The 22918-nt window shown below is 45.6% G+C and overlaps 1 protein-coding gene across 1 annotated transcript in view; it reads left to right on the forward strand.

The window, feature by feature from the left end:
* Positions 1 to 22918, forward strand: part of LOC148015488 (polyadenylation and cleavage factor homolog 4-like) — a 94069-nt gene that overhangs the window by 35658 nt on the left and 35493 nt on the right. The window contains exons 3-4 of the mRNA XM_087666095.1: positions 16895 to 17164; positions 17251 to 17343. Coding sequence (XP_087522221.1) covers positions 16895 to 17164; positions 17251 to 17343 — 363 coding nt within the window. The remainder of the gene's footprint in view (positions 1 to 16894; positions 17165 to 17250; positions 17344 to 22918) is intronic.

Genomic DNA, 22918 nt, shown 5'->3' on the forward strand with positions numbered 1-22918 from the left:
AGCAGCAGGGCAGGTGCAGTTGGACAGGAGCAGTAGTGACCAGTCGGACAGAAGCAGCAGTGTGGCAGTCGGACCTGTTCAGGCAGTCGGCTGCATTTAATGCAGCCGACAGGCTGTTTTCTGGCGCCCTGTTTTCGCCCAGTTTTCTGGCTATAAATAGCCGACTTCTCCAGCAGTCTCCCACACTTCTCTGCTCGCAGATTACAGACCGGTGACACGCGCAAATTCTGTCTCTGTTCGCAGATTTCAGACAGGAGACAGTGCAGACTGCAGCGGACTTCGAGGTGAACAGCAGGTTGCATCGTCGAGGTGGAGACACGCAGTCCATCGCACTGCGCTCGTGTATATATCTGCATATCTTTGTATTCAGCACACTTTATACAGCAGATCTTCATCTTCCACTGTCTCTTTCTCTCTCTTCTCTCTTTGCGTTCTCTCTCTCTCAGTCCTACGCTTCTGCACCGCTGCACTCTGACATGGTATCAAAGCAGTGTTTAAGGGCTGATTGAGCGCAGAACCAACCTGAAGAGGAGTTTCTATCGCGACACAAATTTGCGTTTTCAGCGTTTGAGGGCAGACAGGAGGGCTGCGCCTCGGAACAAGGCTGAGGCAAGCGTGGGCGCACACGAAAGGAGTCCAGGTGGTGGATTTGCTGCTGTTTACTGCTGTTTGACGCGGAGGAAGTTTGCGTTTTTAGCCTACAAGTGCAGGTTTTGCTTTTTCATCGCCTCCAGCGGGTGAAGAAGTTTCTGGACGCGGAAGAGCCTTAGCAGGCTGAGTTTTCCCAGTCAGAGGGGGCTGCTTTTGCGTTTGTGAGGGCATTTCAGGTGAAGATGTCTACAGAGATTGACTTGGAGTTTCAGTCGATTATGGACCGGAAGGTGCTTGTCTTACCGGCTCTTCTTGCAGATCAGAAGCTCCACGGCGACAACTACCGCATTTGGCGCATCATGATGTTGGCCATCCTTGAGTCCTATGATTTGGCGGAGCTGGTACAGGAGGAGATCGACCGGCCCTCGGTACGAGATGAGTCCAAACTCTCTTCCGATGCTCGTGCGGAGTTGGCCAAGGCTCAGTCTCACTGGGACAAATTGAATGCCAGGATTCGTTCCTTTCTTTTTCTGTCATGTACTACAGCCGTGATAGCTCACATCGAGCACTTGACGGTGGCTTGGGAGATATGGCTGGAGCTTGATCAGATGTACAATCGGATGACCCTTATGAAGCGGGTTTCTTTGGAGGTACAAATGCGGACCCTGTCCGTAAATAAGTCTTCTTCGCTGTGGGAGCACATCAACAAGCTAAGGCAGCTTCAGATGTAGGTTCAGAATGCGGGGAAGCCGATTTCCTCCGAAGACATGGCGATCACACTATTGCCCTAGTTGTCGCCACGATTCGGTACATTTTACTCTGCCCTTATTGCTTCGGGGCGAGAGTCTACTCTTTGGTGGGAAGAGTTGGTTCCTATGGTCTTGGACCAAGAGGAACAGTTAAAGGGACAGAATGCTTCCAAGTCGGAGAGGCTGACAGGTCAAGTCTCTCAGAAGAAGGGGAAGGACCAAAAGAAGAAGAAGGGGGATAACAAGTCAAAGAAGGACAAGGGCAAGGACAAGGACAAAGAATCCACATGTCATATTTGTGGAAAGACTGGCCATTGGAAGAAGGATTGCCCTGACAAAGACAAGAAGGACACCAACAAGAAGGACACAAAGGATTCTGGAGCGGTGGCTGCACCCTCATCAGCTGCATTTCTTCATCTAGCTGTCATAGAGGACTCTACACCGAATGCTTCTGATGCTGCGATGACGGCTCCCCAGGCTCGAGAGTGGATCGTTGATAGTGGTGCCTCCCGGCACATGACTCCTTCATTAGATGGTGTTGCCCAGTTGCGACCCTCGCGTGGGCAGATTCTCATTGGAGATAGCTCTTCAGTATCTATTGCAGGACGGGGTAAGATGTAGCTTATTCCAGATGGACGAGGTGGTACCCATACCTCCGAGGTTTTGCATGTACCTGGCTTAGGGTATCATCTCCTATCAGTTCATAAGATTTGCTCCCTTGGACTTTTGGTGGAGTTTGACAGTAACTCGATGTGAGTCCTTGATCGTGAGTCAAGGAAGGTTCTATCATCCGGATATGAGGAGAACGGCATCTATAAATTGAAGTCATCCACTGCCCTCTCTACTCTTCTTCTTACCTCTCAGTCACAGTCAGAGTTATGGCATGCTCGGTTTGGTCACCTCAACTATGATTATCTTCGGAGGGCGTCACGTGGACAGCTTGTTCGAGGGTTGCCGGATATAGTGGTGAGCCAGCAGCCATGTGTCTCCTGCATTCGGGGGAAGCAGCATAGGGATGCCATTCCCCACATAGCTTCGCGGCGTTTTACTTCACCGATGGAGCTTGTATCTACGGATCTATGTGGCCCTATGAGGAATGAGTCCTTGCGCGGGAGCTCGTACTTCATGCTGATCGTAGATGACTACAGCAGGATGACATGGGCCTATTTTTTGGCATTAAAGTCAGAAACTTTCTCACACTTCAAGGATTGGCTTCTCTTTGAGGAGAACCGATCGGGCCGGAAGTTGAAGACCTTGCGATCGGACAAGGGCGGTGAATTTGTTTCTAATGAGTTTGCTCGGTTTTGTACAGATAAAGGTATTCACCAGGAGTTTGCCAATATCCACACTCCTCAAGAAAATGGCATTCTTGAACGGAAAAACCGCAATGTGATCGAGATGGCGCGCACCATGATGGAGCACCGACAGACCCCTCAGGTTTTGTGGGCCGAGGCTGTGGCTACTGCCGTCCACATCCTTAATCGATCCCCCACTTGGGCCATTGATGGGATGACCCTGTTTGAGGCTTACTTTGGGACGAAGCCTGATGTTTCTTACTTTAGGGTCTTTGGGTGTGATGCCTATGTTCACATTTCCAAGGCTCATCGTGATAAATTTGAAGCAGCTTCCCGAAGACAGGTATTTGTTGGCTACAGCTCCCAGTCCCAAGGCTATCGATTGTATGATCCCGTCAAGCGGGATGTGTACACTAGCCGCGATGTGTGGTTTGTGGAGGTTCCGGCCATATCAACGGGTGAGGAGCATCCCGTTCTTGGAGATCCAGGGGAGAGTTGGGCTCTTGCTACAGTTCCATTGGAGCCTGTGCCTTTTGATTATGATTCTGTTTCTGACACAGAGTCTACTGTTCCACCGGTCACCCCTGAGGAGTTAGCATCGGTGGATATTCCAGAGTCTTCCGCTGATGGAGAGAGACGAGGGGAGGTTCGGCTTCCTCCTCGATGGGCCCATGACACATTCCGTGATTCAGGGATCGAGGGGGTTCCTGAGGAGTGGGGACCGTAGGATGGTCCGCAGCGGTCATGGCGGCATCAGGCACATTCTACGAAGCTTGTTTGCTCTAACTATTGTTTGATGACCCGTGTTATGCAAGATCGAGAGCCCACCTCCGTGAAGAAGGCTTTACAGTCCGCACCATGGAAGAAAGCTATGGAAGCTGAGTTGGAGGCTATTGAGAGGAATGTCACTTGGTCACTCGTGCCCCGCCCCCCCGAATAAGAAGGTGATTGGCGTCAAGTGGGTCTTCAAGACCAAATACCTTAGCGATGGTTCTTTGGATAAGCACAAGGCTCGCCTTGTTTTTACATTCCGCACCATGGAAGAAAGCTATGGAAGCTGAGTTGGAGGCTATTGAGAGGAATGTCACTTGGTCACTCGTGCTCCGCCCCTCGAATAAGAAGGTGATTGGCGTCAAGTGGGTCTTCAAGACCAAATACCTTAGCGATGGTTCTTTGGATAAGCACAAGGCTCGCCTTGTTGCTAAAGGTTTTGCACAGCGCCCAGGGATTGATTGTCATGATACTTTTGCCCCCACTGCTCGTATGGCGACCATTAGAGCCGTTCTTGCCTTGGCTGGCCATAGGAGAGGGCCTGTTTACCAGTTGGATGTGAAGTCGGCCTTCCTCAATGGTGATTTGAAGGAGGAGATCTATGTTGAGCAGCCTCTTGGCTTTGGATCCTCAGATGGGAAAGTCTACAGGTTGAAGAAGGCCTTGTATGGCCTCAAGCAGGCTCTGCGTGCATGGAACGAGAAGATTGATTCGTTCCTCCAGTCTCAGTTGGGATATCGGCATTCCAAGGCTGATCCGCAGCTTTATGTTCACACTTCCGAGGATGGTTGTGTGCTTTTTGTGTTGTATATTGATGATTTGATTGTCACAGGTGATGATGCACAGCAGGTCCAAGAGACGAAGTCAGCTTTACATCGGACGTTCGAGATGACAGACTTGGGTCTACTCCATTTCTTTTTGGGCCATGAGATTTATCAGTCTCAGAGGGGGATCTTCATCTCTCAACAGAGATATGTACAGGAGCTCTTGGTGTCTTTTGAGATGGAGGATTGTCGGACCCTTTCTACTCCTGTGGATCCGAACTGGAAGGCCACTTCCCATTCAGCTTCTCCTTTGGCGGATGCTTCCCGCTATCGTCAGTTGATTGGCTCTTTGATTTGGCTTCTCAACACACGGGTTGATCTTTGTTTTGCTGTTGGGCTCTTGGCAGGGTTCATGAGTGAACCTAAGATGGTGCATTGGCAGGCTGCTCAGAGGATACTTCGATATTTGAGGGGAAGTCTGATTTAGGGATTCATTATCCAGGGACAGATGGTTCAGATCTTGTACTTGCAGGTTGGAGCGACTCGAATTGGGCCGGTGATGTGGACCACAGGCGGTCTACTACAGGTTATTGTTTTACCTTGGGTGCAGGTGTTATCTCATGGAGTAGCAAGAAGCAGCCCACGGTAGCCCTTTCGTCTACTGAGGCAGAGTATCGGCCCGCGTCTTCCACCACATGTGAGGCTGTGTGGCTTCGGAGATTATTGGAGGAGCTTGGGTGCCCCCAGACTCGTCCTACTTTGTTGCAATGTGACAATGAGAGTTGCATTGCCTTGGCACGGAACCCTGTTTTTCATGCTCGGACGAAGCACATAGAGATCCAGTACCACTTCATCAGAGAAAAGCTTCTGGATGAGACCATCACTGTGGAGTACTGCAAGACGGAGGACAATCTTGCGGATTTGTTTACGAAGGCACTTCCCCAGGCTCTACTTCGGAGACATTCCAGATCCCTCAGGCTTTTGCCCTGCCCAGGCTCTGAGAGGGGGTGTTAGAGGATCACAGCCTGATCAGGAGCAGCAGGGCAGGTGCAGTCGGACAGGAGCAGCAGTGAACAGTCGGACAGGAGCAGCAGTGTGCAGTCGGACTGCACAGTCGGACTGCCACGTGGCAGTCCGCCCTGTTCAGGCAGTCGGCTGCATTTAATGCAGCCGACAGGCTGTTTTCTGGTGCCCTGTTTTCGCCCAGTTTTCTGGCTATAAATAGCCGACTTTTCCAGCAGTCTCCCACACTTCTCTGCTCGCAGATTACAGACCAGTGACACGTGCAGATTCTGTCTCTGTTCGCAGATTTCAGACAGGAGACAGTGCAGACTGCAGCGGACTTCGAGGTGAACAGCAGGTTGCATCGTCGAGGTGGAGACACGCAGTCCAGCGCACTGCGTCCGTGTATATATCTGCATATCTTTGTATTCAGCACACTTTATACAGCAGATCTTCATCTTCCACTGTCTCTTTCTCTCTCTTCTCTCTCTGCGTTCTCTCTCTCTTAGTCCTACGCTTCCGCACCGCTGCACTCTGACACTAGTTCCTTCTTTGTGAGGGGGCCTAGAACGGAGCGTTCCATCTCCTGTGTGATGAGGGATGGGATGTGATCTCAGACTTGCTGCCTACATCGCTGTCCTCTAGTTGAAGTTGTCTCTTGCTGGAAAAGGCGTATGTAGTAGTCGGTGCCAATCTCCATCACCTCGTCTAGGCTAGAACGAATCCTTCCATATTGATCTCGAAGGCTGCATATCTGCTCTCTTGAGGTGCGAGGCTAGTGCACCTGGAAAAACTCCCTGCATATCGTATCCCCCTTTTGCGCCTAGAAAGCTGCGGAGGTGCGGAAAGATAACTTTGAGAGCGTGTCCTCTAAGCCAGCAATGGCTGCTCACATGCGCGCCTCGTGTGTGGAGGGTGGGGTCCCTTGGTGTCTCCTGTAAGGTCCTGCCATAGTGCTCTCTCTTCCTCCCAACTTTGCTGCTTGGCCTATATGGCTACCTCTTGGCAGATACTACTTGACTCGGCTAGGACCTTTGCAACCTCTCTGCAATCCGGTCCCTCGTACCCTACTCCTTGTTCCATCTGTCTCGTTACCTCCTCCCTCCTATAGATCGAGTCAGGGATCTGATAGGATCGTGTATCTAGGGTAGATGTTGGGGAATCAACTGTTAGGAGAATTGGGCAATGGTGGGACAACGTGGTATCCAACAACTACCCAATCTGGCCTCCGCAAGAGCCACCCCACTCTCCCACATAAAACCTGTCCAACCGCTCTAGCAAGACGTCACCTAGCCGCTTGTATCCCCAAGAGAAGTTCAACGACCTCTCCCTCCCGCGGAAGGCAGGGTCTCTCCAGGTATCGCGTGTTCCTATTGCCAGTAGAAAGACCTCCCATGCTCCCTGCTCCTCCCCAGCCATGCCGTGCTAGTTTCTGCCTCTGCCCTGCTGGTCCTTCAAAGCCTCTAGGTTGTTGAAGTCTCCTCCAACGATTTAAGAGTCCACCCTTGGGAGTCCATTCACAATCTCCACCCAGAACCTGTTGCGTGACCTAATCTCCGTAGGGGCATAGACATTGAGAACTCCAAGGTACGAGTCCCCAATATCCAGTCTAATCCATAGAACCCTCCCTGCCACTATCGTCCCGTGGTCTCGTACACAGGCGGTGAGACTCGGGCCGATAGAGGTGCATACGTCTCTAATCCTGCTGTGGGCACCTATGCCGTGCTCCCAGTAAGTGTGCGAGCTGCTCGGGAGTACCTTTTTAACCTGCTGGGCTTGGGTGGGCGTGAGCTTGTGCTCCTGTAGAAGTAGGATGTTAATCTGTCTCGCAAGGGCAGGCTGCAGCTCTTGCCGAACAATCAACTTTTTAGAACCACATGCCCCACTGTAGTGGAGACTGTTCACGTTCTTGGATGCAAGGTGTAAGCTCATGGGAAAGCCTGTGACTGATCGAACAAGCATCTATTCGGTGTGGAAGCTACTCAAGAGGAGGAGAAACTATGGAGCATGCAAGTGCGTTTTGCCGCAGGTCTGGATGGTGAACTCCAATCCCCAATGGTGCCCCTCGGCCGGGACCATAGGGGTGATAGATGCTCCAGGTGGTACTATCAATGCATCTATCAGCCATGCTGAGAGTGGTGATTGTACATTGGTAGAAATGGGCCGTCTGGGCTAGGAGCCACTCGATCACATCCCGCGGAGCTCTCCATTGTGGAGGGGCTCGAAAGATGATGCTCAAGTGTGAGACCTCGGCACCAGCCCACCAGTTAGTGTCCATCATGCAACTAGGCCACTGCTGTGTAAACAATGCTAGTCCTTCATCTCCTATCCATTGGGAGATGTGGTCCTCCACCTGACTCTTCAACTCCTCCTCTATCTATGTTGTCGTCCAACTCCCTGAGTGAGAGGACTGAAAGAAAAAAGCGTAGTTTGGTCAATCCCGTGGTGCTAGTAGATGGACCTTGCCTCTCCTTGACTTACGAACCACGAAGATCCCCACCTCTAGAGGTAGTGGGAACTCTCCGCTCTTCGCAACTCTCAGGTAGGACCATGGGCCACTGCGGAAGAACTCCTGTGGCAATAGCTGTGCTTGTCTCGGGAAAGTGTGACGGGTGGCAGGGGCAGATAAGTTGGTGGTTGTGTGGGAGGGGGAGAACTGCCGGTGCGAGGAGGATGTAGGCGTGTGTGGCTCATCACCCACTGTGGGAGGAGGGGGGTGGGTGTGGGAGGGATCGCTTGAACCGGGGGCGGATCGGGGGGGGATGCTCGGCAAGGAAGGTGGTGGGGGAGAAGAAGATCAAGGGATCGTGGGATGGTCGGAGGTACATGGCGGGTTGGGGGGGGTTGGTGGCCCTGGAAGGGGGGGGGGGCATGAGCCTTGGTCAGTGAGGGGGGTGGGTGTGGGATCTCAGGTGAGGTAGTCTATGGCGCGGGTGATAGATGTGGGGGGCTGCAGTCCCCTGCTGGGTGGAGCGGGCAGGGGGGGTTGCGGAGTGCTCTGCCGAGGGGGCGTCGCTCACCCTCCTGCTCCTTGCTATCGAGGCTTCGTCTGCGGAACTGGCTGTGGCCCCCCCTGCTGTCTCCCTCTCTGTCGTCTCTGGACTTCTGTGAAGCTGTTAATGTCCACCTGTGGGCCTGTCGACGGAGCCGCCTTGGCTCCGAAGCGCGTACAGTTTGGTACCTGGTGCCCAAAGTCATGGCAATGCAGACAGTGCCCTGGTTGCCCGGTCATTGTGATCTGCTGCTTAAAGGAGTGACCTCTGGCCTCTATCTCTAGGAACTTGCATATATTCTTTGTCTTTCACGGCCACTCGTACCTTGGGGACTCTTACAGCTCTCATAGCATTCGTGAAGGAGGCAGGAAGAACTATGCAGAAGGGCCGGTACTCTAGCGCCAGTCCGTCGAGGAAAAGTAAATTGACTGGGTGTCTGAGAAATCTGTTGTGGAGCTCAAATGACTCCACTGTGAAACCGCTGTACGAGGGAACCTTGTGAATGACCCCCATCGTGGAGGCATAGGGCGTTTGCAGAGGTGAGACAAACCAGGAAGATCCCACAGCCCATGAGGATTGCCTCCACGATTTGTGCTGTGCCAATGCGCAGCGTGGAGTTGAGCCAATCCTGAAGCTGGGCCCTGGCTGGAGAGTGTCCTATTATCTGATCGAAAATCGTTGTTTCTTTAGGCTCTAGCTTTGTGGCGCGGACGGCCAAGAGCTGTTCCTCAGAGAGGACAACGCGCAAGGTGTTTGGTTGGGGGGTACTCGTAGAATGCCCCGGCGTCTGACGAGAGGTTTCCATTGCGCTTTCTTATTGAGAATCTACCAAACACACTGCTATACTTCCGAAGGGGGGAGTGTTACTGCAAATGGAGGGAGCAACCGGGGGGAGGGGAGGGCGATGGCGAGGAGAAAAGGGGGGGGGATTGTGTTTTCTGATACCGATAGAGGCACTGGGCAGCACGGATGATGGCGTGGGAGGCTTGTAAGCAGGTGGCCACAAGGTGGAGGAGACGAGAGAGAATGCGGGTGAGGTACCAGGGTAGGGGGGGGACTAGGCGTGGGGTAGGTACCAAGGTGTGGGGGGTGACCAAGGCGGAGGGGAGGTATGAGGCGGGGGGGGAGGGGGTTTTATCAGACGGGGAGAGGGGGGGGGAAGCAGCGTGATAGTGGGAGCCACAGGGGGGGGGGAGGTACTAGGCGGGAACCACAGGGTGCGGGGGCGCACAGAGGGGGGGCAGCGTGATGGCGAGGAGGGAGGGGCGCAGTGTGATGGCAAGGAGGGGGAGGCACAGCTCGATGACAAGAAGGGTTGCAGTGCGATGGTGAGGAGGCAGGTGAGAGGGACGGGGGAGGCTCGATGGCTAGTCAGCGGGGGCGCAGTTCGATAGGGTTATGGGGGCGAGGGCAGCGGTGCGTTGGTAGGAGCTCGGGGTACAGCAATGTCTATTTACTTGAGTGAGTTTAACTCCATTTTTAGCCAGCTGGTTGCCTTGAAGTTCTTTATTGATGAAGAATTTAAGGCTACATTCTTGTTTTGCACACATCCAGAGAGTTGGGATACATTCAAGACTGCTATGAGCATTTCCAATGCGATTCTTTTGTATGCTGATGTAGAGATTGCTATACTCATGGAAGAAATGAATCAGTAGAACAATGCATTCAGTAAGGCTTCTAGTGCTTTGCATACTAGGGGCAAATCACAGTAGAAAGGCAAATCTGATAGCAAGGGACGCAATAAATCACGTGGCAAAGATGTTGAATGCCATCATTGTGGCAAGAAGAGTCACTTTAAACGTGACTGCTACAAATGGAAGAAAGAGAAAGGAGAGGGCAAAAAGACAGATGATAGCAAGGAAGAGAAGAAAGAGGGTCAGCCCAAGAAGAGCAGTGCCAAAATTGAAGAGGTGAATGTAGTCACTCATGATAGTGACAGTGGAAATTATGTCCTTTTGGTCTTTTCACACTTTGGTGCACATGTTTTTCTTGCAAATACAAATGATGACATGCATACCTGGATTCTCGATTCACGTGCTTCCTTTCATGCCACCCCTCATCGTGAGTGGTTCTCTGCCTATATAGGGGGTCGACATGGTGTTGCCCATCTTGGGGACAACTATGCATGCAAGTATTGGCAGTGTGCATTTGCAGTTTCAGCATGGCTCTGTCTTCACACTTCAGCATGTTCGGCATGTATCTCAGCTCACCAGCCAAGTGTTTCTTTGTGGCATGGCTACCTGGGACACATGAGTCAAACATGAATGAAAGTGCTTTCTCGTTTGGGTTACTTGGCCTTGTCTTTGTTATGCTGATTTTGAGCATTGTGATCATTGTATTCATGGCAAACATGCATAGATGTCTCATAAAAAGTCTCTTTAGCTGAAATCTTCTCCTCTAGAGTTATAGTACATTTAGATGTATGTAAGATGCTAGGATTATCTGTAGGGGGAAAGAAATATTTGTCACCTTTGTTGATGATGCTACATGAAAGGTATGGGTTTATCCTATTCATAGTAAGAATGAAGTGCTTGCCAAGTTTAAAAAATTCTTGGCATTGATTGAAAATCAAACTGATAAGACACTCAAGTGTTTTCGCTCTGATAATGGTGGGGAATATGTGTCTAAGGCCTTTCAGGCATTTTGTGACAGCAAAGGGATAAAGAGGGAGCTCACTGCCCCTCATAATCCATCCCAAAATGGAGTTGCAGAGCGTATGAATCGGACCATACATGATAAGGTCCGTACGATGTTGTCTCATACTGCATTACCCCATGGTTTTTGGGCGGAGGCTGTTATGACAGATGTACACTTGATTAATCGGTCACCAAACAGGTCTTTGGGGGGGGTGAGTTTCCCAAGAAGCGCGGTCTGGCAAGCCACCTTCATATGCTCACCTTAAAGTGTTTGGCTGCGAGGCTCTTGTGCACATTTGTAAAGAAAAACGCAGCAAACTTGAGCCAAAGTCCTGTAAATGCATTTTCCTAGGATATGGTGACGAGGGTGAAATGGGGTATAGATTATGGGATCCCGAGAAAAGGAAAGTAGTACGCAGCAATGATGTTATCTTCCGGGAAGATCGTATGCATAAACAGCCTGAAAATATCGAGGAGGTCCACACGGTTATATTCCGGGAAGAAATACCTTTTGAACAGCAAAATGTGTCCGCTATACAGCAGCAAATACCTGCTGTAAATGAACCTATAAATGCAGAAAATAATGCTGGAAATGATCAGCCAGCTATTGCCCATGATAATGAGCCACTACATGTGCAAGAACAGCGAGGACAACAAGCTGTTAATGCTGATTTGTAGGCTGAAATGCTAGGACAGCATGCTGAAAATGGAAATTTGTAGGAATGGCCAGCAAACAATGATCATTGGGTTAGGAGATTGTCTAGGGCTACTAGACAACTTGATAGATTTGTTCGTGGTGCAAACAATGTGGCTAATTGTGTCATGTTGATAGATTGTGGTGAACCATCTTGCTTCAAGGAAGCAATGAACAGACATGACAACAATAAATGGTATAAAGCCATGTCAGAAATGGATTTTCTTGAGAAAAATGGCACCCGGGACTTGGTGCAGTGCCTAAAGGGTAGAAAACACTTCCATGTTGACAGACTCTGGTGAACCATCTTGCTTCAAGGAAGCAATGGACATAGATGACAATAAGAAATGGTATAAAGTTGTCAGAAATGGAATCTCTTGAGAAAAATGGCACTTGGGACTTGGCGTAGTTGCCTCAAGGGCAGAAAACACTTCCATGCAAATGGATTTACAAGATGAAGGTCACTTCTGGCTCCTCACCAAAGTACAAAGCAAGATTGGTTGCAAAGGGGTACAAGCAGGAACATGGAATTGACTTTGATGAGATTTTCTCTCCTGTAGTCAAGATGACTACATTGAGAACAATTTTGGGCTTGATTGCAGCTAAATATATGGAGCTCATACAGATGGATGTAAAGACTGCGTTTTTACATGGTGATCTACATGAAGACATATATATGCAACAGCCTAAAGGGTTTGTTGAAAAAGGGAAAGAAAAGATGGTATTTAAACTGAAAAGGAGTTTGTATGGGTTGAAACAAGCACTAAGAATATGGTATCATAAGTTTGATACATCCATGTAGTCTCAAAGTTTCCATAGAAGTCAAGTGGATCACTGCTTGTACACTAAGAAGACAACAAATGGCAGCCTGATTATCTTGGTTCTGTATGTTGAATACATGCTGATTGTTGGCAGAGATACTCATGCCTTGGACTCACTGAAGCAAAGTCTTCATGGCAGCTTTGACATGAAGGATCTCCTAGTGATGCAAATCACATTCTTGGCATGCTAATACTCAGAGATAGGCCAAAAGGATTGCTCTATCTATCTCAGCAAGAATATATCTCCAAAGTTTTGCAGCGTTTCAATATGGAGGGGAGGAAAACAATTGGGATTCCATTGCCTCTATATGTGAAACTCAGTATAGAGGACAACCCTATATCTGATGATGAGAAGGCTGAAATGGCCAAGATACCATATGCTTCAGCTATTGGCAGTTTGATGTATGGTATGGTTGCTACACGTCGTGACATTGCCTTTGCAGAGAGAGTAGTTAGCAGATACATGGCAAACCCTGGCAAAAAGCATTGGGAAGCAGTGAAAGGTATTATGAGAAACCTCAAAGGCACAAAGGAGTTGTGCATCTGCTTTGGAAAGTAGAAGGCATCTGTTGTTGGGTTTATGGATGCAGACTATGTTGGTCATGCGGATTGCAGAAAGTCCACTTCTGGGTATGTGTTTACTTTCACAGGAGGAGTAGTCTCTTGGATCTCTAGGCTACAAAAGTGTGTTGCACTGTCTACTACAGAGGCAGAGTATGTGGCTGCCACTGAGGCATGCAAGGAATCTTTATGGCTTTCACGTCCGGTGGGAGAGCTTGGCATTACAGAGTTACCTGTTCTCCATTGTGACAGTTAGAGTGCTATCATGGTAGCACGAAATCTCGTCTTTCATGCGAAGAGGAAGCACATACATGTGAAGTATCACTTCATTAGAGATGTACTTGATAGCAAGAGCATTGAGCTTGTCAAAGTGCATACGGATGATAATCCTGCAGACCTTTTCATGATAGGGCTTCTAGCAGAGCGGTTTGCTCATTGCCAAGGCATGATGGGAGTTGGATAGATATATGTATTTCAGCTTTGTACATACCTAGACTTAGCTGATTCTTTTCTCCTCTTAAGGCACATTGCCTTTAGGTGGGAGGTTATTGGGAATAAAGGCTCTTGTGCCTTTTAATATGGTCGGGTGTGAACACACCCTTAGCACTTGTACTTACACATGTATATCTATTTGAAAACCTAAAGTGGTACTCTCATCATTGTACCCACAAATTGTGCACACTCTCTACTCTGCTCTCTCTCACTCTTTGTCTCGCTGCACGTAACGAACACCGACTGCCTCGATCTTCGTGCCTGTCAGTCATTACAGACTCTTGATTTAGTGTGGGTGATAATAATACATAAGTATATGTGCTCGATCTAGCAATTTCAGAGTTGAAGCCTGAAGGTCATTTTTTGTGGGTAGTCTATGTCAATAGCTGTGACCAGCTCTTGCATTTTACTTCTATATAGCTGCTATGGAGCTTCACATTCCTCTCTCCTAGACCCCCGTCAGCGCATTTTCTTGCTGCTATCAAGGTTGCAAGGTACATGATACTGTAGCTTCATGCAAAATACATCAAGCTAGATAGCCATTTTAAGAGGAGGGATTCTGACATTGTTTTAACTTTAACTTGCTAAGGTTGGCTTCAGATTTCCGAATTCCCACTAACAAAACCATTAGTGGTGAAAGAAGATTGGAGCGTCTCTAGAGATGTCTGCATTGTTTCCATCTTTTTGTTTTGCACTGAAGCTCTATTTTGCATCTAATGTAAGAGTCTTCATCATTGACAGTATTGTCAAAGGCAAACTATATTTCGCTGCAAATAATTTTTTGTGAACAATGTATAGTTTGGTTTATTACAAGAGTTGTGTTGCAAAGAAGCAATGTCAAGTTTAATGAGTTGTATTAGCTTTCGATGACCAAAAAGTAATGACCACAATACAATTGTTAGCATTCATGGTTTGGTCCAATGGTCATATCAAAGCACCAAGTCTCAATTTTGATGGGCAGACATAGGACAACTAATGTGTCATCTATGTGTTGTGTTCCTCAAGGAAATAGAGTTATAATTACCCATGTTAGCCAAATATTGGTAATATTTCAGGAAAACCTGTCATAGTCATGTATGAATGGTGTCTTGAAGCATGGATTAAAGATTTGTAGACGTGAGACATAGCTAGGGTGTTCATAAAGTGGGTAGCAGCAAGGAGGTGACATGGCAAATATTATCATGAAGCATGCTTCTGCCAAACATTACGGCACATAAGTGATGTAGCCAAGAGCAATGAGAGGGGTCGAATAGGTTTCATAAGTAGGAAAATGAGTTTCATAGAGAGCAGATATAATATAAATGGAATGCTACATGTTATATAACTTGGTATGACATGAATATATCAATAGATCTTAAAACATCCTTGGGAAACTCTAGTGTATTAACATGATTCATGAAAAGCCAAGCCCTTTATCTCTTTAAACACTACAGGGACTCAACTTTGTTGCCTCGAGAAAGTCAAAATTCTATGTCATGCTTTAAAAAACCTTAAAAAAAAACAAGTTTTGTAAATATGAAACATTTACATACAAGATAACTCATATTATACAAATGTGCATACAAAAGGTTTTTGTGCAACACTGCATACAATGGGAACATTGTTATACAAAACATATAATGTTAGCAACTCACACCAACCTACATGCTCTGCCCATGTCACCTTGTCATACTTGGTTGCATCTCTTTGATCATTGTAAGTTGGATTTCATGCATTGCACATTTAATCTCTTTGCTTTTATTGATTTGGCATGGCATTAGCTGTAGAAAGAGAATAGTGAAGGCAAGAGTGAAGATGATGATAACTCAACTGAATGATGAAGAGGAGATGAAACAATGCTGAGCCCCTGCACATGCTATAGATGTAGCTGCAGTGAGGGCGCTGGAAGGCAGGAGGTGGGAGACAAGAGTAGTCAAGATTGAGTGAATCTCGATGAATATATAAGTGAGGCCTCTAAATAGGGTGGCAAAATCGCTCATTTTGTGCATGTCTGATCCCATAATGGCAAGACTAGTTAGCTTTTAAGATTACTGTCCTGCTTAAAGCAACTTTCAACTCTTGAACAAGAAACAATACAAACTAAGAAATAGAGTAAAAGTTAAAATTGAGGAATCATAAATGCCAATGACATAAAGACTAAAGTCCAATATTAACCACCAAATTATGAGTCCTTGGATTGAAGACTACAAGAAACAGTACAAGCCGAGACACATTAAAACTAGTGGACTAAAAGACTTCAAGAAATAGTGCAAATAGTACAAACCCTATGACACGGGGCGTCTGCGTTCCCTACCGGGGGGGGGGGGGGGGGGGGAAACCCAACTGTGATGAACTAGCCCCGGAATCTCATGGGAGGGCCCAGCATGACCCCGTCCAAGACCCCAAAGGGCTCTAGGCGTGCCGCGGTCTATGGCGACGTCACATGCAAAGGCAGCAAAGAGCTCACAAGAGAATGCTTAGAAGGCATAGAAGGCAAGAGAGTTTGCAGAATGGCCCATCTTGAGGACAATAGCTCATATTCATAAGAAGGGACTTTGTACAAGACAAGCTGTAGGCAAAGCGAGGGACTATGCCACAGGTGATGGTGGCGGTATCGACTCACGATGCACTTGGCTCCCCCCAGTCGTGGGATGCGTTCCCTTGTGATGGACCACTGCACAGAAACATACCCTTTTCAGGATGCATTGGGGATGGCTCCTGCATTTTAGGACGGGATCACTGCGCCCGAGGCACGCATCCCCTATGACTATGGTGGAAATTATTCTGCTTATACAAGTTGTCACTTGGCCTAATATGCATTGTATACTGAAAATACTGGCTAGCAAGCTTGCTTAAAGGTCTCATTCAACCTTTTGGTGCAAATGTGGTACACATTCTGCTTGCAAATTGTTACTTGTCCTAAAGTGCATGCATTAAAAAATGTGAACAAGTTTCTTGTTGTCTATTGAATTCCTGCATAATGACAATCCTTAACTCATTTTGAGCACATAAAATATTTGATGTTCATGTTCCTGATAACAAAACAATCAAACAAAAGTGAAACATAAGTTGCCACCAGGGTCTTAACTTTGAGATTCCAGAGGACCTACAGAGCAGTAAGTGAAACAATTTGCCATTAGAATGTTTTGGCTTGGTATAATTGATTGGAATACATAAGATATGGTTCCATCTGTGGAGTTAATGAAAGTGCAAAGTGAAGATGATTGTCAAAATTGAAGTCTTGATGAAATTGTGATGTGTGAAGTCTGGATTTCTTTGGGATTGCTTGAAAATTATCCATATATTATGATCATAACCCTTGAATTTCTGACGGTGTCAACGATTTTCAAGTTTATTTAGATCTATTAATTCAGAAACTGCAGTTTAGTTTGTAAGTTGGAGATTAATAATCGTATAGCCATATGCATAATAGAGTTGTTAACACTTCTGCACATTTTCAAGAAATTGAAAATCGTGAAGCTATTTGAGATTTTAGCAGACGCCGTTTTTGATTTTCTTTGAATGTTGTCATGGCCAAATCTTCAGGTTTTTTGTAAAGCATATAGGCAAGTAGATTCATCATTACATCCAAAGATGAAACACCTTTTTGAAACTTGGAAGAATGTATTTTCTATGGAGCCGCTCCTTTTGATAGAGAGAGAATTACAGTTCACTTCAAATCGTACCAATGAAGCGGTGCTGAGTAGCTCAGCAAGACTTGCTGAATTTATACCACCACAGTGTGCAGGGCATAGCATTCATGTAAATCCAACATATCTAGAAGCACACAGACAGCGGTTGCAAGAGCCGAGTAAGGTGAGAGGTTTGAATAAAACTCTCTCTGGATTTTCTTGCTGCAAGACTGTCAGGTTCCTCTAAAAGTGATGCTTATTATGTTGCAGGTGGAAGATGTCACAAACACAGCAGAAGTTAGCATAACTGGAAGAGTATCCATAGATGCTGCAACTCATCATACTGGTGTCAAGAGAGCCACTGTATGCTTCCTATGTAGTCTTCACTTGAATCAGAAAAAACTTAGATTAAAAGGGTCATGTATCTGAAAACAGTAACTGAAATAAGATACTGAAATTAACATTTAGCATTTTGCATATTACTTCGGAAGCCACTTCTTGCTTTGGAATAGACTACTGAACTAGCTTATGGAAGCTGGTTTTTGCTGAAATTGAGCATCACCTGGTCTAGGGTTTGGTGTGTGAACTTGGATCTGTCAGAGACTTGGTAGTAGAAGTTGACTTTTTGTGTGATATCAAAGATTTCTCAAAGATGATCATGCATGTTATGAATCATGATAGACAGGCCTACTCACGTTCGGCAACTGAGTGCTTGATGTTGCAGTGATATAGAAACAATGCTTTTAAAAAACATAAGCCTCGACGACAGTTGCTTTGAGGCAAGCATTTAGGATTTTCACATAATATTCAATTTCACCAAGTTTCATAAAGATCTCAGAGATGCTTTTTAGTCTCTGAGTACTATCTGGTTGTAAGTATTTGTGTCCTTCAACAGTCTACCTAATTTATCACTCTCTACAGGGGGATTTCCCATCTGCAGTTTACATCCATCCTCTTTTGGGGAGGTTCTATTGACTTATACAATGTTTGGTGCTTGTATCGCTTGAATCTTAAGTGTTCAATGCACTCTCGTATGGGCGGATAGCAACTTTTACCCCTCAACTTTCAAATCAGTCTTTCTGTGTTAAATTTTTTTTGGACATTTTATGGCATGGGTGGGAAACAACTTTTACCTCTCAAGTCAGACTTGCTGTCTTAAATTGATTTGGACTTTAATCCTGGACCTCTAGGATCCACATAGACAACTTTCAAAATTGTAGCCAAATTCCAACAGAAAAATTTCTGATGAAAAGCATGTTTTGAATGGTGGGGATTTGAGAGACATCTTTAACCCGAGAATGATGCCAGTGAGTATTCCAACAAAGGTTCTTAATCCTGTGTTTGGAAGGTAAGGCATTTAAAGACAGCTTATGATCAGCTTGATTGTCAGAGGTTCTTAAGCATCTCCACCTGTCATCCTAGGGGACCTAGACTAGTGGCTTCTTGACAGGCTAGCTAAGAACCTCGTGGGTCTGAACTGAGAATTAAAGTTTAGCTGAGAGAATAGATGAGAAAAAAAATGGTGGAACTGTCATGATCACCTCTTAGCCTTAGCACAACTCTTTTAATTGGTTATTTAATAATCTTTAGTGTGTCTATCCGCCACATTAGGTACTTGGGCTAAGCTCTAGTTCACACATTATCTTGCCTAAACCCATAAACAGTTTGGCCTTGGCCGATGTCTGCACATGTCTATTACATGTGTATAAGTAGTCACTGATGGTCACAACTCTTCATAATGTTTCCTAGTCACATGGATTGATATGACACTCCTCCCTCTTAAGGGACGTGCTTTACCAAAACAGAATTGGAAGTCTGAACTCCAAATTGGGAGACCATTTTGAATTTTTATATGCTCTCGTGCTGAACTTCCATTTTAATAATCCTTCCACTTTACCAGGGACTCTTGGTAAATAGTATTCCTTTCTTTTCTGTTATAAACATTTAAAATCCTCTCAAGCTCATGTGAAAGTGACTGTTTGTCGAAGAGTTCAACTATTTCATATCGTGACTTGAGATTAACTATAGCACCCAATATCTTTTTATGTTTGCCATTTTCATGGTTTCAAACCTAGGCACCCAAAGTAAACTTGCTCTCCTTTCTCAAAACAAGAGGTCTTCTTTGTGGGTTAGCATACTAAGAAGCTTTGTGCAAGTTGTAACATTTCATTCATATCCTCTAAGAAATCCTTAGCAGCCTAAACTTGTTTTCCCTGTCAGGGATTTTGATTGCATCTTGTGTGAACACACTTTATTGTGTGTTAGTGTGAGTGTAAAGGCATGAACACCCACTACACCATCAACCAATTCATAAGGGTCAAAATGTTGGGTGTATACCCTAGCATATACATTGAGGCCTTATCTTATGTACCTCCATATCACATATCACATCAATCTATGTATTTAGTTTAGCCTTGTACTTGCAACTCTGTGCGTGTGTGTGTGTGTCTCACGGAGTTCCATCTGCCATAGGTGTTGTTCCTCTCTTGCTTTATACGTAACAGTATTATCAGAGCCACACCTCACCATTGCAACACTCACGTCACCAAGCCACAACACGCAATTTGCTGCTAACACTTTCTTCAGTATTGCTGCATAAGGAATTTTAGGCTAAACCTGTACATTAAACATGAGTGGACTATATCTAGCAGTATCTAACTCCCAATCACTGCTGTCAAAAGTGGCTATTACACTTTCTATCCCGAGTTGAGACTATATTTGCCAAAATAGCTGCATTGAAACTCGTTTTCCAGGATTGAAAATATAAGAAATGTTATAAAAACATTTCCCACATATGAAACTCATTGCTTACTGAATCGGGACCAAAAAAGGCCTTCAAACGCCCAAAAATCTTTGAAACTTCAGACTCAAATTCTAGTAGTGGGAGTAAGGACAAGGATGATGTGAAGATTTAGGAGGATGACCAAAATGAGTCATAATTAGTTCTTTAAGAATGATGCTTAGCATTATTCATCCTGTATTGGATATCTAGCAAGACCCGTGGACCTTGTTTGACACTTTATTGTATATGTCCAGGTTAGACACTTCTGTTAAATGTATTTTATCAAATATGTGATGTTTATGCATGCTAAAAACACTTTTTAGATGTCTATAAATAAATAGAGTAGGGAATTGTTTGAAACTTGTTTCCTACCTTTCCAGTTTTGAAGCTTTTGGCTACAATGTTGCTAGAAGGCCATACAATCAGTCTATGCTCACTATGAACAATCTAGCCAATTTTGGAGTTTCGACATGAGATAAGCTTCAAATAAACTAGCCATGTTAACGCCTATCCACAATTATCTCATACAGAGTCATGTACCCTTTGTATTCTAGGTAATCTAACAATAAAATCCATGGAGACACTTTTCTATTTTCATGAAGGAGGTTATTGTGGATGGAAAAGTTCTCGTGTTTCAGCCTTTTAACTTTATTGACTCTGCGTTTATTACATTTTCCTACTTAGTCAAATGATAAAATCCATGGAGACACTTTCTTGTTGTGATGGAGAGGTCCTCTTGTTTTAGTTTTTGAACTTTATTGACTCGATATTTCTTACATTTACCTACATAATCTAGAACGTTATTTACATTCGAAACTACTAAAACTACTTCTTAATAAGATTATATGCCTTGTTAACTCGTGGTGTCCCACATTAGGATTATCATGACACTCGGAGAGTATCTAACACCTCAATTATTAATATTTTGTGTTGTATGCTTTGTTCTATGTATATCTTCAAAGCATATATTGCTACATAGAACTCATTTTGCTATTTATTGTGTAGTTTTTAATGTTTAAATGCTATTGATTGACCCTCTTGCAACAAGACTACACTTGTTACAAAAATGCTTGCTTCAATGTCAACCACAAATTGTTTGTTGGAATCCATTATACTTCATTTTTCTTTCGAGAAAGTAAATTATACTAATAATACCTTGGAGAATTTCCTTGTCAGGTAGCATACAAAGTATAAAGAGCTCTTTGAAGAGTAGCTAAATACATCACAAATACAATGGTTGTGTGAAGAACCAATTTGGTGGGCTAGACCATGTGAGGGGTAGTATGTAAAAAGTTGCACGAGTGTCAAGTGTGCATAAAGGCCTCTCCTCTCATCCTCTCAAAGCCACCTTACATATTCTCCCATCTTTTGTGGAGAGTGTGGATGATCTCTATCCAAATGCGCCAAACTTAAAAAAGTCTCTGCTGTGTATGTATCTTGAAGGTTGATAGTATGAATGCACTTCACAGTCCAAATGTACTAGGCTGTATACTAGCAATCAGTTCTTGTTTTTTACTGTGTCCCTAGGTCTGTTGTGTAATGTGCGGGCAAGTAATCTAGAGTGGGGATCTTTCTTAAATGCTGTCCAATGATGGGGAAAGGAAGGCTCCCCTAAAAATCATTGTAGCCATATATTGGGTCTTTGTCCGTAACTCAAGCTACAACAAACCCACCCCCTGCCAAGTCATGACCATGGTCTTTGTTGTGCCATGGAATATAATCCTTACGGCTCTTCTTTATACCTTTTGAGCTCTAGGATAGTATGATAAGCAATGCCTTTGTGTCTCCTTTGGCTTATCGCAACTCAGGTGTGCCCTATCATATCCAAGCCAAGTGCCAATTGCTAAGCTCCCATGAGCTAGGAGTCATAGGAAAAGGGATATCTTCCTAGGCCTAAAGGTATCATATAGCCTCTTCCAAAAATTTGATAAGAAATGGTTTGAGATGCATTATTTGTACCATAGTAACATGGAACGGGGAATGGGAACGGAGATGGAGACGGGGTCGTAGACGGGGGATGGCTAAAAGCAAGGAATGGGGACGGGGGGTGGGATGCGGGAGGGAACGACACACAAAAACAGCATTTGAAAATGTATGCATGTGATGTGGTGGGTGGATGTGTAGGGATAGTAATAGGGGATGCCCATTTTGTAGCTTCCTGTCCTAGTTCCATTCCCATGTTAGAGCCCCGTCTCATGGAAACAAGGGATGGCAATTCATTATTCTTGTCCCCATCCCTATTCCCAAAACTGGTCGCATGTTACTATGTGTGTGGGTGAATGTATGCTACCAAAGAACATATGCATGTGTAGGCATGCATACATGTATTTTCCATTGTAGAAAAATTGCATGTGTGATGTGGGCTAATTTGATTCGACTTCATATAAAATATGCTGATTTTATATGTGTGTGTGTTACAAAAGGGGAAGTCCTTGGAAGAAGTCCCACAAAAAAACCACCCCCTAAAAGACACCCACTCCACGGCCAAAAAAAAGTCCCACATTAAAAACGTTCCCTAACAGGGGACATGACAAGGGGATGTCTGAGACGAGGGGACGGCTGTTGGGGACGGGATAGGGACGTCCTCCGTCCCATTTCGGCATTCCATTTTGGCCCATCCGTTCGGGACGACAATTCCGCGTTCCGGGGCCTCAAGATGGCCGTTCCCTGTTGCTATGGCCTGTACCAATGGGTAGGTGGCTACTAGCTATGCCATGATCTTCCTCCTTTGAATCCTCCTTACCAACCCAGTAGTGTATCCAAAGAAGGCCATGTTGCATCAAGGAATGGATGCCTCCACACATGTTCTCTTGGATCCCACTATAATCTTTGGAGAGGCCTCTAATAAGCCCAATGTCTACATGCATCTGACAGGCATGTGGTTGGGTTTGGGTCAATGTGCCACTTCCTCTTGCTTTGTCTAGTCCAAGTCGTCTTGCTGGAGGCGGCGACCATCCATCTCAATAATAAAAGAGAATATCTTGTCTTTGCTAGTTGCAAACCATGCAAAGGATATCCCCTTTGGAGAAGATACCAACTTGGGCTTGAGAAGTTGTATACATTTGCTAATTGGGGGGTACTCCCTCTATCATGGCCTCCATCATAGCCCTAGCTTCCTTAGCGTACCATCACTCAAATCCTCTATCTGGAGCGTCT

This window comes from Lygodium microphyllum, chromosome 24 (genome assembly GCF_053477565.2).
Source record: "Lygodium microphyllum isolate KBCC chromosome 24, Lygodium_microphyllum_v1.1.10, whole genome shotgun sequence".
Lineage (NCBI taxonomy): Eukaryota > Viridiplantae > Streptophyta > Polypodiopsida > Schizaeales > Lygodiaceae > Lygodium > Lygodium microphyllum.